General features: G+C 37.6%; 1 protein-coding gene across 1 annotated transcript in view; it reads right to left on the bottom strand.

Annotated features, from left to right (window-relative positions):
* The window catches only part of fbxl17 (F-box and leucine-rich repeat protein 17), a 442,838-nt gene that overhangs the window by 417,642 nt on the left and 7,705 nt on the right, over positions 1 to 17,491 (bottom strand). Inside the window, exons 4-6 of the mRNA XM_033972727.2 lie at positions 16,736 to 16,858; positions 15,333 to 15,590; positions 13,785 to 13,916 (exon numbers count right to left, since the gene is read on the bottom strand). Of these exons, the coding sequence (XP_033828618.1) occupies positions 13,785 to 13,916; positions 15,333 to 15,590; positions 16,736 to 16,858 (513 nt within the window). The remainder of the gene's footprint in view (positions 1 to 13,784; positions 13,917 to 15,332; positions 15,591 to 16,735; positions 16,859 to 17,491) is intronic.

Here is a 17,491-nt window from a genome sequence, read left to right as displayed (position 1 = left end):
AGACTGTGCTTGGTATTAAAAGGAATCCCAAGCCCCTTGTGTTTGCTTTGCCACAGTAGCAACAGTGCTCTTAACCAGTCTTAGGACTCCCTCTACTGGTGAAAAACAAGGACAGCACCCTAAGCAGCTGGATTGGAAAAAGTACTAACATTTACTAATATTAGAGTCCAGTCCTCCAGGCTTAATGATTTGCATGATTTGTAATAGTTTGCAATGATCATAAAATAAAAAATTAAGTGTGAGCTGTGAAATCAGGCAAGGCAAGTTTATCTGTATAGAACAATTGGTACTTCAGTTGTGATTGTGGTCATTCAAAGTGTTATTGTTTGTATGATTGTTTGAAACCCATATTTACTTCAGTGTGGAAAAAATGCAGTTGAATCAAAAATTGTGATTAAAAATAAATAAATAAAAATCCTTATATTTGTTTTTTGGTATCAACCTGCTCTGTTTTCAGTTATTCCTCTTTGTTTTGTTTAGTAATTGTTTGTCAGACGCAACAGCAATTCAAGTTTGACATAGTTCCAAGATATATGCCTGGGATTCAGAATACACACTTCTACGATACTTTACGAAGATGCGAGTCTGATCACCGGTGAATCTCCCTGTTTTCAAATGGGCGTGATTGACAGGTGGATTAGCCAATCAGGGACAGACATGGTCTGTTATTATCAGAGTAAATACAGGGGGGGAAAAAATCTCACAGGGGACTGAAAAACATGGCTGATTTCTGTAGAATCAATGAGTGAAGTACTAAACTGTTAGTCTGAGGTGAGATAAATTTGGTCACCTATTATTTACAAATAAAATCAATTAGCTCCTTCATTTCGCATCACTGAAATAATCAAATCTGATTGGACGATCACGTTTGACCGTCTGATCTTAGTATCTACTCATTCTGGTATTGTATTGATCAAACTCAAAAGAATTTCTTGACGAGAGTAGGTGTGGGTTTCTTCTTCTGTCTGCAACTCTTTATAAATTGTGTTTTTGTGTATTTTGATTTTAGCGTCTTAATATGGCGAATGGTAAACGGTTGTATTTTTATGTAGCGCTTTTCAACCTCCAAGTCACTCAAAGCGCTTTACATCAAAGAACCACACACACATTCACACCCACATTCACACACCAGTGTACACAGACACTGGGGGTGATGTGGGTTAAGTGTCTTGCCCAAGGACACAACAACGGTAATTATCTGTGGGAGTTGGTGTCAGTAGATCGGACCGCTCAACCAATGATGTTTATGTCGAGAGCAGGATTCGAACTGCCAACTTTTGGATCAGTGGCCAACATAAGGTTACATGTAGTAGAACAAGATACTATTGGCAATGGCATAGAACAAAACAACCTGCAGTCCCTTGTGTTGTACCTCATTTTTCTATCCAAATCTCACTTCAAACGATAACGATATGACATGCCCTCACTAAAGACGCTGTAATGCATTTGAGGGAATATCGTCTTATCTTGTCCTCATTATTAAGACATTTTAAAAGTTCTATTTCTTGTCAAAGTGAATAATTACAAGTTAAACACAATACAGCCAGCGTATTAGATATTACAGCTTATTGTATTAATAATGCCTTAGCCAACTGTCAAGATTTTCGAGCTAACGCTATTTATCAGACTTGTCAATGTCTTTCCAAGCAAAATATTGTACCTTTAGCTTTATGGGAGAAAAAAACGAAACGAGATATGCAAAAGATTTTTGAAAATGAAAAAGGACACTAGAGACAAATTGACATGAAAGCTTGGAAATTTGGCAATCGGAGCAGTCTTTCCTCACTTTAGTTTGACAGTTATAATCCAGAGTCATTAGCGGCTAACTGACTAGCCCGTCTGACAACAACATCCCCATGTTTAAAGTGCATTTGACAGCTTTTCAGGTTTTTTAATTATGACTTGGTTTAGCGGGATCGTACCTGTGGTCAATATTTATCATAGTTTTAGATCAGTTAAGTTGGTGGAAAAAAAGTTGAGACGAAAAAGTACAAAAATACAGGAAGTAGCGGTGAGTTTTAAAATGGAACATCTCCTACAATGTCATCTACATCCACACCAAAAATCCCATTCAAAATGCTGGGGCAATTTTTGTGCAAGGAAGACTTTTTTTTAAACCTTCATTAAAAAAAAATAAAGGCGTTGTCATTTAGACCAATTATGGCCGTTGTTTACATTGTGGTTGCCAGGTAACAGTATGGAATTTCCTCACACCTGCTGCTTTTCTCCAACCAGGAAGTAAAATGATAAACGTCACCAAAACTCAACAAAAACTGAAAAAAAAAAAAAAAAAAAAACAACCTAGCGTAGATGGAAAGAGTTTTAGTAAGCTCTTAAATCTAATGATGTCAACTCTGTTTTCGTCAAATGAGTATTCTAACCGCTCATATGCACTTTAAGGTAAAATCCCCTCCTTACTAAATAAAGCCAGATCTTACAGAGGGCTGTGGACAATGCTTTGTTTGTGTTACAGAGTTATGCGCCGCTGGTCAGAGCTGTTCTCTTTATGTTTAATCACTACTTTCCATGCTGATGTGGCAGCTGGTATCAATTCACTTCACTTAATAAGACTACAGTAGCCTCAGAGGTGGATGATACATGATAATCATTGACCGTATATATAAATAGACATAGCTAACCCGCTAGCCGCCGCGTTTCAAATAGGAAGTGAGCATGGGTGGACTTCCGGCTACATCGACTCTGGGTCCAATTCACTTCTATTGAAAAACTGTCGGACGTCTCTCTGTAACCGCTGCGGACCCGCTCTACATGATCCTGGTGTTTATTATTTCGCTATATTATCCGTAAATCAAGATATAAACATTAATAACAGACAAATCAGGCGCCTTCTTTCCCTGAGGTCACTCCAAAAGGCGTTAGCAACAGGTTTGATTGACAGCGTTGCTAAGCGCCCGCTCCCTGCTAAACCTCACTCCGAAATTTAAATATGCAACTCGGCTCCAAATTCGCCCCTATAACTGCTAGCCTCGATGAGCTTCATTTGAATGGACGCTATGGCTAATGTCAGTCGCTCAGTCCACATGTTTATACAGTCTATGGGTACAACACTTTTAATATAAACACTATTAAAGAAACATAGTTAAAATCTCTAATCTATAATACACAAACAGCCATCATTATCGGTTCCTTTGACTTTGCTCTATAACTGTAACTAATCCAGCTAATGTAATCAGCTAATGCCAATATACTCTCATTACATCTCATTAGCCAACACTTGACGTCATTTGGCTACCGATTAAACCACTGACAAGATCTCATTCAAAAAGAGACCAATGTCCAAAAATGTGTCCTCTTTTCTTTATACAAATATCTCATTTTGGTCCCGAGGGGTTTTTGAGATTTGAACAAAACTGGGACGTTACAAGCCTCGAGGTAATTACAGCCAAATTGAGGGCATATGGTAATCTATGTGAGGTCAAATGCAATTCCACATACACAGTTTTGCGCTAATTAAAAGTGTAAACAATCAGGAACGATCAGAGTAAAACCAAAGAATTAATTAATTAAAAGTACAAAAATGTGATTTCAGCAGCAGCAGCAGTATTCTGTTACTTAAGTAAAAGTACAGATACTGCAGTAAAAATTACTCAAGTAAAAGTATAAGTATCACATGAAAAAAATCAACTTAAAAGTAAAAGTATTTAAGTACCCATTTAAAAATGTCTTTAAAGAGAAAAAAGTAAAAGTATTTCACATAAGTATTATTAATTTGTTAAAGTGATTGATTCAAAATAATACAGATTTTGGTCAATAAAAGCAACATGAATCAATTGGTTTATTTTTCTTGTCATTTTGTGTATTTATTTTTGTTTGCTCAAAGCCAAAGCTTGAACATGAAAACTTTTCTCAGGATGTTTCCATGACCATGGTAAAAATAACCCCTCAGATCATATGAAAAGTACTTTTTTACTTTTCAGTCCTGTTCAAAAATGTAGTGGAGTAGAAAGTACAAATACCTGCTCTCAAATGTAGTGAAGTAAAAGTAAAGAGTATTCACAGTAAAATCTATTCAAGTAAAGTACAGATACCTAAAAATTGTATTTAAGTACAGTACTTTACTACTTTTACTTTGTTACATTCCACCACTGGATTTCAGACGGGCCAACTTTATACATTGTTTATTAAGGCTGTGAATTTAATAGAATTGTAATTGAGACGCATCGTTTCAAATAGTCCAAAGTCAGCTTGGGGCTTTTTAGAGCGAGGTCTACAGCCAATCCTCTGTCAGTAAAAGCATGTGGTTTGGAGCAGAGTTCAGACTTTGGAAGAAAAATTTTCCCTTTTTTGTTTTTAAAGGCACCGATTAAAAGTTTTACTTACGTTAATGAAATTACAATTTAAAGCCATTTTCATTTGATTGAGATACAAGAAAAAAACAGGGTTAAGACTGAGATAAAGAAAACATCAGCATTATATGCTATTTGCCCACCCTTATTGTTAATGGATGTGTATATAAATGGACATAGCTAACCTGCTAGTCGCCCTGTTCCAATTGAGCATGGGCAAACTTTCTATTGAAAAACCGTCACCCCTCTCTCTGTAACTGCTGCTGTCAGGCTCGTCATTTTGGTCTCAAAATGTTCATATTAACCCGCTCTACATGATCCTGGTATTTGTATTTCACTATTGTGGCCGTAAATCAAGATATGAACATTAAAAAGACACAAATAAGGCGGCTTCTTTCCCTCCCTCCTTCTAGCGTTAGCAGCTGGTTTGAGCGGCAGCGTTGTTAAAGGGCCTGCTCATTGCTAAACCAGCGGTGCGGGCAGGAACGGCTGTTACCTTCAACAGAGTGAAGCTGTCTTGGCTGACATGTCTCTGAAACATCGTGTGGCGAGTGGGGACAGTGCCTGCGGAGTGGCAGACCGGGGTAGTGGTCCCTCTGTTTAAGAAGGGGAATCACACTCCTCAGCCTTCTCGGTAATGAGGATCCGGCCAAAAGGAGGAGCAGTGTGGAGGAGCAGTGTGGAGGAGCAGTGTGGTTTTCTTCCCGGCCGTGGAACACTGGACCACTGCCCTTTGTCACCGATTCTGTTCATTATATTAATGGACAGAATTTCAAGGCGAAGCCAGGGGCTGGAGTGGGTTCAGCTTGGGAACCACAGGATCTCATATCTGCTGTTAGCAGATGATGTTGTCCTGATGGCTTCATCAAGCCAGGACCTGCAGCAGGCACTGAGGCAGGTTGCAGTCGAGTGTGATGTGGCTGGGATGAGATTCAGCTCCTGCAAATCCAAGGCCATGGTTCTCGACCAGAAAAAGGTGATTTGCCCTCTCCAGGGTGGAGAGTCCTTGCTTCAGGTGGAGTAGTTCAAGTATCTCAGGGCGTTGTTGACGAGTGAGGGAAGGATGGAGTGCGAGATTGACAGGCGGTGTATCGTCGGATCGGATCGTTTCGGTAAAGAAGGAGCTGAGTCAAAAAGGCAAACTTTTCGATTTACCAGTTAATCCACCGATCCTATCCTCACCTATGGTCATGAGCTCTGGGTAATGACCAAAAGGACAAGATCGCAGATACAAGTGGCTGAAATTGATTTCCTCCGAAGGGTGGCTGGGTGCTCCCTTAAAGAATGGGTGAGGAGCTTGGCCACACAGGAGGAGCTCGGAGTAGAGCCGCTGCTCCTTCACGCCAAGAGGAGCCAGCTGAGGTGGCTCGGGCAACTTTTCAGGATGCTTCCTGGATGCCTCCTTAGGGAGGTGTTCCGGGTATGTCCCACTGAGAGGAGGCACCAGGGAAGACCCAGGATACGCTGGAGGGAGGCCTGGGAACACCTTGGGGTCCCACTGGAGGAGCTTGAGGACATGTCTGGGGTGAAGGAAGTCTGGGAGTCTCTGCTTAGACTGCTCCCCCGGATAAGCGGAAGAAAATGAATGGATGCATGGATGTTTCTCTATATTTTTATTTATAGCGGACTTCAGAGGAATTTACAGAGTGTGCTAATGTGCAAGTGACATGGAAAGAATTGTTCCATATGCAGAAGGAGAGGGACCGTGTGCATTTGGGGAAAAATAGCTAGTTAACTTAATGGATGCTGTTTGTGCTGCAGAGTCCTCTTGTTGTTTTGTCTTTCCAAGAATTTTTTCTTTTGCTTCAAGTTTAAGTTTGTTTTCCAGATACAACAGAAACTGAGGCCAGATGATGAAAACAGTGAGTTTGCGATTCTTAGCCTTGCCCTTCGAGGTGCAAAGACATAACAGAAATATTGAGTAAAAATGTTGAAGAAATTGTTCTGAGATACTGGTGGAGAAATAAAACCATAAATACTTGATGAATGCCAATAAAGAATGCAAGAGGAGGGGAAAAAAAGTCACCTGCCAATGGGAAAAAAACAGTGTGTGAGGGTTGTCTGTGGCCCTGGGCTGGTTTGGCCTCGGGCAAAGCTGAAATGAAAAGCATGAGGTCAATTTGTTCAGTGTAAACAAAATTTGGAGTTATAAGCCGTATTGTTAGAACATCAAAACAGTCGCGGGGAAAACCATAACCCATTTGCCCTTCAGTCTGACAGCCATTTTTGAAATATTTTGACTTTTTAAAGAGATTAAACCAACAATTTCACAGCTTGCATCATAGCGTTCACTACAATCCTTCCGAGGTTTAGCCCCAGTTGTCCGACTTCTAAGATGCTGAGATATCGTTGAGAATTACGAGTGTAAAAGCAGTACAAATATGGTAAGTCCTTGTAAGATCGCTTAAGGTCATCTTTAAAAATCGTCCTTCTTCCATTTTTCCACACAAAAAAGATCAGATAAAATGTGAAATTTTGAATCGGGACTAAGGCTACAAGAAGAAACGCAAAAACTTAAAAAAAAATCACAGTCTTAAAGGTCGAAATAAGCAAATAGCAAATACTGCAAGTTGAGTAACATAATTTTCTCCACAAGCAAAATATCCTGGGTTTATATAGAAAAAAAGTAGTTTAAACTTCTTCAAACATGTACAAATTAAAAACGTATGGGTTTCTTGTATTTACTGTACTGAGTTGCAATCACAGTCGCCAAAAATCATGCTAATTCAGACATTTTTCTACAAATAAAATATAAGATAAGATAAATATAAGATGATCAACTGATATGGGGTTTTTCATGTCCAATACCAATAGTTTAGAATCCAGAGGAACTGATGCTGATATATCATTTGAAATTTATACTAACATAACCATTGTATATACTTTTTACAGCTTTGTATAATTAAAATGAGTCTGTATCTATATGGGACAAAACATAACTCAATACTTCAGACATCTTGAGTAAACAACGTCCCTGTCCCTTTAAAACTCAACTTTCTGAACTGATTCCTGATTCAAAAACAGTAATTGCAAATCTAACCATGATTTTAATTCTTGTCCAAAAAAACCACAAACAGATTTTTTTTTTTGTCAAAATCGTGCAGTGCTAATCTGGATACAGTCCTAACATTGTGAAAAGCCCTCGGGCGTGAAGCTCCAGACCACAGCAGCAACAAGACGATGGGAATAAGAGAACATGTAAAAGTATTTTGGGTGTGCTCTGAGGGGAGGGGGAGACCACACACAAACATAAGGCTGTGGTTCAATTATTTCATTTGAGCAGAGACGAACAGTGAGAGAGTAAAAGCTGCTTCTCATCTGTGTCTGATCATAAACAGATTTTTCCCCAATGCCAGTAAAGCCAAAGAGTAAACTTAAAAACTATGGATCCTTCAGTCCCGCTGGGGCAGTGTGGACCCATCTCCATGATCTTGCTGTAGGCCTGTCACGATAATGACTGCACCAACTTATTGTTCCAGTTTTCATATACTGAACAATATTTGTTTGGGGTCAATATTTATTTTTGTGTACTTTTTCTTTGCACTAGTAGGAAAATTTTGGTTATTTTTTGGCTTTATGATAAGATTTAAGTTGTAAATGGTTTGACTTCTATGACTCATTACAGATGCAAACTAAGAACTTAAGTGTTTCATCCTACTGTTTATTTATTGCAGATCATAATATATATATATTTTTTTACATTGTACATTTAGAATAGTCTTTGCGGTTTGAATCTGCTCTTGGGTTATTGTGCCAGTGGCAGAAATGAGTTTCGATATCATCATTTATCATCTATATTTACTTCAGCAATATATCGCACTTCAAAATGTGTTATCATGACAGGTCTATCTCGTTGCTAGGCCTGGTCAGGACTACTTCAACTGGAGGATTTTACTTATGGTACATGTTTTAGGATGGATGAAACCAGAGTGCCCGGAGGAACCCATCCAGACACAGCAAGAACATGCAAACTCTGCACAGAAAGATCCGGATGACTCAGGAATCAAACCCAGAACCTTTCGATTGAACCCATGTTTTCCCATGTATTGAGCAAAACTACAGATATATACTGTATAAGGAGCTCCTGAGGTCAAAATAACTCAGAAACGCATGGTTAGCTGGCTAGTTTTTGTTAGCATTATCACAACAGCTGACTAATTTTGACATGAAGAGCTGCATCTAATTACAGCATTTTATTGTCTGATAATTAGGAAGATTAGCATGTTAGTTTTTATTAGCATTACAGAGATATTGATCCTAAAACAGATCAACAAATCTGCAATCTGAAAGATACACAGTAAACTATAGAATTCTGACCCGTCTCGAGCTCATTGTTAAACTATGGGGACTCTACAGTGTTAGCAGAGCATAAACTCAACCTGTTCATTTTCAGTGTTGTATTATTCATTACCAGTGATGGGAAGAATACTTTGAAAATGTAGTTAGTTGCAGAATACTGGATACCTGCATTAAATTGTATGTATGTATACTGTATTGTATTTTGTAATGTATACTGTTACATGGGTCAGAGTACTGTGTTGTGAATACCGGTACTTAGAATACTTTTACACTGAGTTGAATTTAAATCATAGTTTAAAGATGTAATTTAGTATTAAAAACATTATTAGTTTCATTGTTTGTTCTGTATTTTTTATGTTTGATCAGAGAAGGAAAAATCTCACATGCCTCATAGACTGTATAAAGAAGTGGACTGAGTGAGTGTGATGGTTAGCTATGTCCATTTATATGCACATGCCTCACCACACAAAACAATTTTTCTAACAAACACTCAGCAGTTTGAAGCCTGTATTGTGTGATCAAATACCACAATGTATTTAACAGTATTCTGAACACCATCAAATGAAAAAGTAACTGACAAATCTCATCGTAGAACAGAAAAATAACCAAATCTTTCCACTAGTGCAAAAATAAAAATTGACCCTCAAAAATGATAGTTCCATCTGTCATGTGTAGTAGAAAGATTAGCAGATATAGTATTTATGGTGGCCTATGAACACGTAGTCTCTGTACATGTATTCAGTTACTTCCCAACACAGTTCATTGCTGAATTTCCTGTAAATAATACCCATAAAGGTAGTCCCTGATGCTTATGATTTGTATAAATAATGAAATAAAATCATAAACTCAAAATCCCAAAAGAGGCTTAAAGATCTAAACTGCTGCCAAAGTTTCATAAATTGAGTTAAACAGATATGGGAATTCCCAGTAACAGATAGTGCTGTTTTCATTTATTAACTTGCCGCTATGGTAATGCTTTAATCAGTGCATTTGACAGCTAATCTACATGTTTCTGGCCACGCATGTGATTTTAAATACAAGTCTGTTTTTAATTAGCATTATTTAGAAAAGCCAGAGGAAATTATGGTTTAAATAAGCAATTTTAAATGTTGTTAACTTCACAAAGCATAAACACAAATGAGTTATTAATATCATTAGACAAAAACTTGGATCTTAAAATGCGATTCTTTCCAACCTAAATCTTTATCACAAACCAACTGCTGCTTTGGTAATCTCAAAACGTCTTCGAAAATAAACTCCACGAAGATATATCAGTTTAAACCTTTTGGGTCATTTCAAATCTTGGCGAAGTTATGAAGACTTTAGCCCGAGCGTTTCAGACTTCCTCAACATAACAAGTCCCATAGAAACTCATCTCTCAACGGGGACAGAATGCCAAGAAAACAAACTAACTACAACAGTGCTCCAGCTGAAAAACGACTGGATGAAACTGATAGTGCGGAGCCAAAACATTACGGTGACATTAATCTCACACAAAATAAGAATAATCATGAATTTGGAAAATATTAACATTTTAACAAAGAGTGTGAGTCACGTAACACAATACTATTTATTTTAATGGAGAAATAGATATTTATAAAAGGGGAATGATGCAATCCACCAAAGTTGTGAAATTGTGTAAGATAAGGATGGGACTTTCAGCTCTTTTTATGAGATCCGAATCTTTTGAAGCCGTTTATGTCAAAGAGCCGTTCAAAAGACTGTTTCTTTTTATTAGGGATGGACTGATGTTGATGCAGATTGTTTAGAATACAAAGCAACCAATGGCCGGTAAGATCTGTCGATACTTTCGGGCTGACATTTAGAGTCAATTTTGATTATTTTCCCTAAATTATGTCCCCCCCAGTCTTTTTTTTAACCCCAGACCTATAAGAGAGCTGTGTAGTCATGTTTGTGGAGCTATTTCTTCGTATTTAAGTGTTAATATAAAGCTTTGTGTGCATTTTCTAGACAGCAGATCGACCAAAACTAAATATTGGCCTGTGCTAGAGATATAAGGCCGATAGTTGATACGCTAAAAATATATATCAGTCTGCCTCTACTTTTTATATTTATGTATATAACAGAATCCAACCTGTTAACTAATTTTATTTACAACCTAATCACTAAGAGAAACAACCCAATGATCAGACCTGTTTAAATGAGAGTGGAAGTGTGTTTACCCTTCTGCCTAATCTACATAAAATATTGCACTATTGTGATTTTAATGTGTTTCTTCTTCTGTAAACCATTTTGAATAGCGCTGTGTACCAATTGTGTTATACAAATAAATTTGCCTCGCCTCGCCACTGCTCTGCTTCTGGTGTTGGTTCAGCGTTAATCAGTGTGAAAATGCATGAATATTAGAAAGAAAATGATTCAGTTACTTAAAAAAATTAGGTCTGGTTTTAACAGTTCATGTAAAAGAACAATCGACTCGCTCACTAATGTCACATCACTAAAGTAAGAAGCAAAGAGTGACACCAAGTGGGCATAATGTGTATTACGATAAGCACTGAATATTGAAATTGGCATGTGGACAGTAGCAGAATAGTTTTAGTTACAGATTTAGTCAAAGTTTGATACCAATTATGACGTGTGTGTGTGTGTACAGGTTTGATAGCACCTCTAAAATGTTTTCTAGCAGAAAGACACATGCTGCTCCCAAAACCAAGTAGTAGACCCAGGGAAGACCCAGGATAAGCTGGAGGGGCTATGTCTCTTTGCTGGCCCGGGAATACCTTGAGGTCCCACTGGAGGAGCTGAAGGAAGTGTCTGAGGTTAGGGAAGTCTGGGAGTCCCTGCTTAGACCACTGCGATGAGGCCCCGAATAAGTGGAAGAAAATGGATGGATGGTATTTGTTGAGTCCTCAGAAGTTGAAATTTATTATAGGGCAACCAGGAGAGGCTAGGACCCTTCTAAAAACAAATATACAGGGTGTCCATGAAGTCCCTTTACAATTTTAAAATTTAATTACAAAGGCAACTGATAAGCTATATTAATTTGAGCTGTTCTGTTGTATTCAGTGGTTAGAAACGTTTTTAATCACATTACATTTTTGTATGTCAGGCATCCTGTTGATTAAAGAGCCAGCCTTTTAAATGAACCCTTAAGAAATGGCTCCTCCTCAAGAGAAGGCACAATATGTGTCATGGTTTATGGAGACAAAATGGGATATGCAGACTCAACAAAACCACAGAAAAAAGTATGGAACAGATCCAACATCACGTCCGTCAATCCGTCCATGACACAAGAAATGTACAGAGACCAGGACAGTGTTAGAGAGAAAGAGAAGTGGGCCAAGAACATCCGAGGAAAACATCGATTGCGTAAGAGAGGTGTATTAAATGAGGTAAAAATCTTTGGAAACCACTGCGTACAATAGAACAAGTCTGATTAATATATCTTATCAAATGCCTTGGTAATAAAATCTTTAAATTGTAAAGAGACTCTGTACATCACATTTCTATTCAACATTTTTGGGAATCTGTGCAACAATCTATAGACAAAATCAACCTCAAAAATCAATATCAAGAGTCCAAACTACAGTAATGATATGACAAACTAGGTCAGGGATGAATGAGGGAAGTATTACATGACTCAAGCCCTGTGAACGTTAACAAGAGGGTAAAGATTCAGACTCTCTGGTTTATGCCAAATCATTTCTTTACCAGTATGCAAACCCAGTATTCAAGTCCATGCAAATCATCAACCCTAAAGAAAACCTAAAGAAATTCATTCAAAACCCACAGTGTGCTTCTGACAACAAACAGCTTCAGTAGATTCTCATCAGTCAGTGCAAGATAGAGTTGTCACAAGACTAAAATGTGAACTTGATTTCGATGACGATATAAAGCATTTTTTAAACAAATGATTATTCTCAACACGAAATAATGGTAGTTTCTTTAAAGGTCTTATATTACATAAATGGACTCTTGTGAGCTTTAAGACATTAAGTAAAGTCATTACCTCCTCAAAAACAAACCTGGAGTTGTGTTTTGTTTCATTCACACATGTTTGAGTCACCCTTTATTATTAGTCTGTCTACATCTCCAATGCTCAAAATGCTCTGTTCCACCTTGTGATGTCATGAAGAAATAGTTTTCGAGTTAACAGCTCCTTTTACCTTTTGTTTAGTACACATGGGAAATTCCAAGGCTAAAATTATCAAAATGATTCTATTAAAGATGTGTGAAGTTTAAAAACACAGTGGAGCCCTTCCTGTATCACCACATGACATCACAAGGTGGAGCAGAGTGTTTTCTGTTTGAGAAAAGAACTCAGCCTAAGTATGCAGGATTTGTGTGTTAAACATGTGTGAATGAAACAAAACACAACTCCAGGTGTGTTTGTGATGAGGAAACAACATTATAACATAGATCAGAAAACAGCGTAATATGGGCCCTTTAATATACTATATAGAGAGTTACACAAGCTCTGATAAAGAAGGAAGGAAAAGTCAAACTGTCCTTTGTACAAGGCCCGTCACAATAATGACTTTGTATTAGTGAGAAAATGTGGCAAATTTTCTGTTCTACAATGAGATTTAAGCAGTAAAAAGTTTGAATTATGAACTTATAAGACTCATTACAGACACAAACTAACTACTTAACTGTTGCATTCTGTTATTTATTTATAGCAGCTCATATTTTTTTTAACAATATTGTACATTGGGAATACCATTTTGGGGGGTAATTCTGCTCTATGGTTTAGAGCAAAAGAAAAATATAAAATCTGTCAACTGGACAAAACGTTGTAGGAGTGAAGACATTTCGCTGCTCATCCAAGTCGCTTCTTCAGTTCTGGTCAGATTACTGGTGGACACTGCATTATATCCATCTGAAGGGAGAAGCTAACGACACTGAAACTAAAAACACCTATTGTTTACAGTGACAGATAGATATACAGATCCATACAAGTCAGTGTCCAACTAGTAATCTGACCAGAATTGAAGCAGCAGCTTGGATGAGCAGCGAAATGTCTTCACTCCTACAACTTTTTGTCCAGTTGAAGGCCACGAGCGAAAATGGCAAGTATTGTAATAATTAGAAGCAGACATCATTACAGAACTGAAACCGCTTTTAAAAACTGCATAAGTGATCAACCGTGACAGCAAAAATGTCAAAATGCTCATTCTTCAATGTGACACAGATATATAATAGAAATGAGAGACTGACCAGTTTGTTCTCCTGTAGGTAGAGTCTCTGGAGTTTGGGGCAGCCTTTTGCGAGCGCCTCCATGCCTTCATCTGTAATACTGTAGCACTGACCCAGGTGGATGTCTTTTAGCTCTCCACAATGCTCTCCCAGCTGACACAAAAACACAAAAAAATGTGTTATTGCTGGATTTCAGATGACATCACAATATTCTATTGGCCAATATTTTTAATACAGATGGGGCAGCTAAAATAAATAGATTTCTGTTGTAATATAGACAGTTATAGTGATTAGTCATTAATGGAAATGATCAGCGTCAGCATTTTTGAATTTACATTTTAGGTATTTCGACAAAAACTACAATGTAATCAATAGGGAAATCTGGCTCTTGAATATAAATCTGCGTTACTTGTTGGGACTTGTTTGTTGGGACTGTTGGTAATTAATTAATTATGACTGGATTTATATATCGTCTTTCATGACAGTGTATGATTCATTCACTCCACACTCTACAATTATTGTCACAGTTGTCCTGGGACAGACTAACAGAAGCACGGCTGCCAATGTGCACCATCAGTTGTTCCAATCACCACCAACACTCACACACATACACACACACCCACACACACACACTACTCTCATACCAGGCAATGTGGGTAAATTGCCTTGCCAAAGGACACAACAGTTTTTGCCAATGGCACACCCAGCCCTGCTTAGCTTCTGAGATCTGAGGAGATCAGGCTTTGAAAAGTCGGTATGCAGTTTAATTTTGTAGGAATTATGCAGAGATGTTTTGTTATTATTTAATGTCCTGGCCATGTCTGAATAATTTGTATTTTAGAATATCAAAAGCAGGTTTGAGGTAAAATATTTTCTTAAAATGAGAATTCTGTTCTTTGATGCCAGTTCAAACTATTTTCTTTAAATTAAATTTCACAAAATTATCAAGAAATTATGCTGTAACTCCAAGTGGAGTTGATCATTTCAAGAAAATAAAACTGAAATATTATATCAGACACAGATAGTGCTTGTGTCTGCTCTATAGTTATAATGACATCTGTGAATCATTACATTTTAAATCACAATATTCATCTAAAACAACTTAATACAAGAAACAAGCCCGCTGACTTCTGTGTTAGAAAACTGTGGTGCCCAATGGGAGCTGACATTGCCGTAAATGTCATCACAACAAAGAGTCGTGAAGTCGTCAGCCCCTCCTAATGATATTCACACATCACACTAGAGAGTAGCTGTTTTTTTTTTCATTTGTACCAAAATGACTACACGGCACTTCCAAATCCTGTATGCATCACCAACTAAGAACATTAAAATGGGAGAACAAAGTAAGTATGTCACAGTGGGTGGCGGTGAAAACAGGGGTTGATTGGGAATATGGCGTCTTCAAAATAAGCGATTAAAGATTACTGAAACATGTACAAATCAGTCCAAAAACAACTTCAAGAGGGTAAATGAGAAGGAAACAAGCCTAACCTGTTTAAAAGCTCTGAAAAGTCAATTTTGCAGAATAGGTCTGATTTACAAAAACAACTGAGCATGAACGTTTCAAACCTTTTTCAACGCCTCATCAGTCAGCTTGTCTTGATTGCCGACATGGACTTTCACCAACAGAGGGCAGTGTGTGGCCAGAGATGAGAGCGATGCGTCCCCCAGCTGTTTGCAGCGGTATGCGGTGTACTTCTGCAGCCCTGGACAGTGCGAGGCCAGAGTGGAGACCCCGTTATCGTGCACCCGTCTGCAGTCCGAAATGTTGATCTCAGTCACGTTATGTCTACGGGACGCAATTTTCACCAAAAGGTCATCATTTACCTGAGAAAGAAAGAAGAAATGGCTTGAGAAAACTAGGTAGAAAGGGTTTTATAATGTAAAAACAGATGAGCAGTCTGTGTAATCACTCAGTCCTGGTAGGTTCCATAGCAAAAGAAGTTGACTGAATAGAACTATAAAAACAGATAAATACACTTTTGGGGATTGTTTAAGAATGAAACGTAAATAGATTCATGCTTAGAAACTTACTTAGAAAAAAGTAAAGATCTTAAACTAGAATTTCTGCAGTCCATTTTCTACTTTTACAATAATGCTTTTGCTTTTTTGTGTCACAGTAATAGCCATTTTTGTAAACTTGCCACACAACTAATTTCCTGTTATAGTTTGTAATCTATGAGACACAACACGCTGTGATTTGTAGATACATGAAATAAAAACGGTATTATTCCGACTTGAAATAACATTGTCGTATTAAATTAAATATTCAACTTTACAGTCTCTATTTTTATAGCAAAAGAAAAATGTAATTCTGTCAACTGGGCAAAAGTTCAAAGGGGAGTTAAAGAAGCTATTTTTGTTAGGAAAGATCCTTTTTTGAACAGGAATGGGGGCCTGAGACATAATTTATCTCCTATTTATAACTCCATCCTGAGATCTAAATCAAAATAAAGAAAACAATAGTGATAGCCAGTATGCTAACAGACATGTGATCAGCCATTAGGGGCCTGAACAATTACGAAAAAATATGACTCAGGGACAGTTTACTAGCCAACAAACAAATACTGTAAACAAATAGGTGTATTTCAGTGTTAGCTCCTCCCTTGAGACAGGTATATGCCAGTGTCTAGCAGTAATCTGACCAGAACTTAACTTGGATGAGCAGCCAAACATCTTCACTCTAAAACTTTTGACCATTTGACAGAGTCAATTTTTTCTTTTGCTATGGATCACACCTGGACGACTGAGGGATTACACAAACGGTCCCTATTTTTAGTTCATACATACATAATAAACTAATACTAAAACCCCAATCTTAACCACCAGTCAACAGTTTGTACATTTGTAAGTACACTAGCTACAGGTTCCACAATAATTATACATATGAACTCCAGCTCCTCCGATTGTGTTGACACTGTGCCCTCCTGAGCATATTTAATCTGCAGGACTGTGTGTATGGATGCACTCACTTGTTGCAGGCCACTGAGGTCGATTTGCTTCCAGAACTGAAAGTCTAAGCAGAGGTCACGCCAGTATTTGCACACCAGAGAGGCACACAGACACCGCTCCTTTACAGTCAAGTGGGACAGCACCTGGAGAGGTAAAAAAAACAAAAACAGATAAACAAATGCAGACAAAACAGCAAGATGAAACTAAAAGGGCTCCTATTACACTATTTTCTGATCTATGTTCTTCTCTCAAATACAAAATATGCTGTTCCACCTTGTGATGTCATGTGGTAATACAGGAAGTGCTCCACTGTTTTTTAAACTCCATACACCGGAACTGGAATCATTTGGATAATTTCAGCCCTGGAGTTTCCAGTCTACTGAATTAAAGGTAAAAGGTAGCTCTTAATTTGAAAACTATCACTTCATGACATCACTAAGTGGAACAGAGCAAATGTGTGAATCCAGGTAAGTTTTTTATTAATAACAACATTATAACCTGGTTAAAACTCACAATAGTCAATTTTGTAATATAATATAGGACCTTTAAAACAATAAGTACTGTGTCTGCACAATGTATGGGGAAAACATAGATACGGTATTATTGGCTAATGTAATAATAATGCAAGAAACTATATATCTTATTGTAACACCAATATTCCCTATCTGATGGAAATGTACAGTTTTTTTTATTATAACCAAAAAACTTCAGATTTTAGTGATGATTTTCCTAATTCCTAGTCCTATTTCTGTCTGGTTTTGGTGCTGGTTTAGTCT

The sequence above is a fragment of the Periophthalmus magnuspinnatus genome, chromosome 9 (genome assembly GCF_009829125.3).
Source record: "Periophthalmus magnuspinnatus isolate fPerMag1 chromosome 9, fPerMag1.2.pri, whole genome shotgun sequence".
Lineage (NCBI taxonomy): Eukaryota > Metazoa > Chordata > Actinopteri > Gobiiformes > Gobiidae > Periophthalmus > Periophthalmus magnuspinnatus.
Note: the sequence above shows the minus strand (reverse complement) of the source record. Positions and strands in the feature narration are given on the sequence as shown.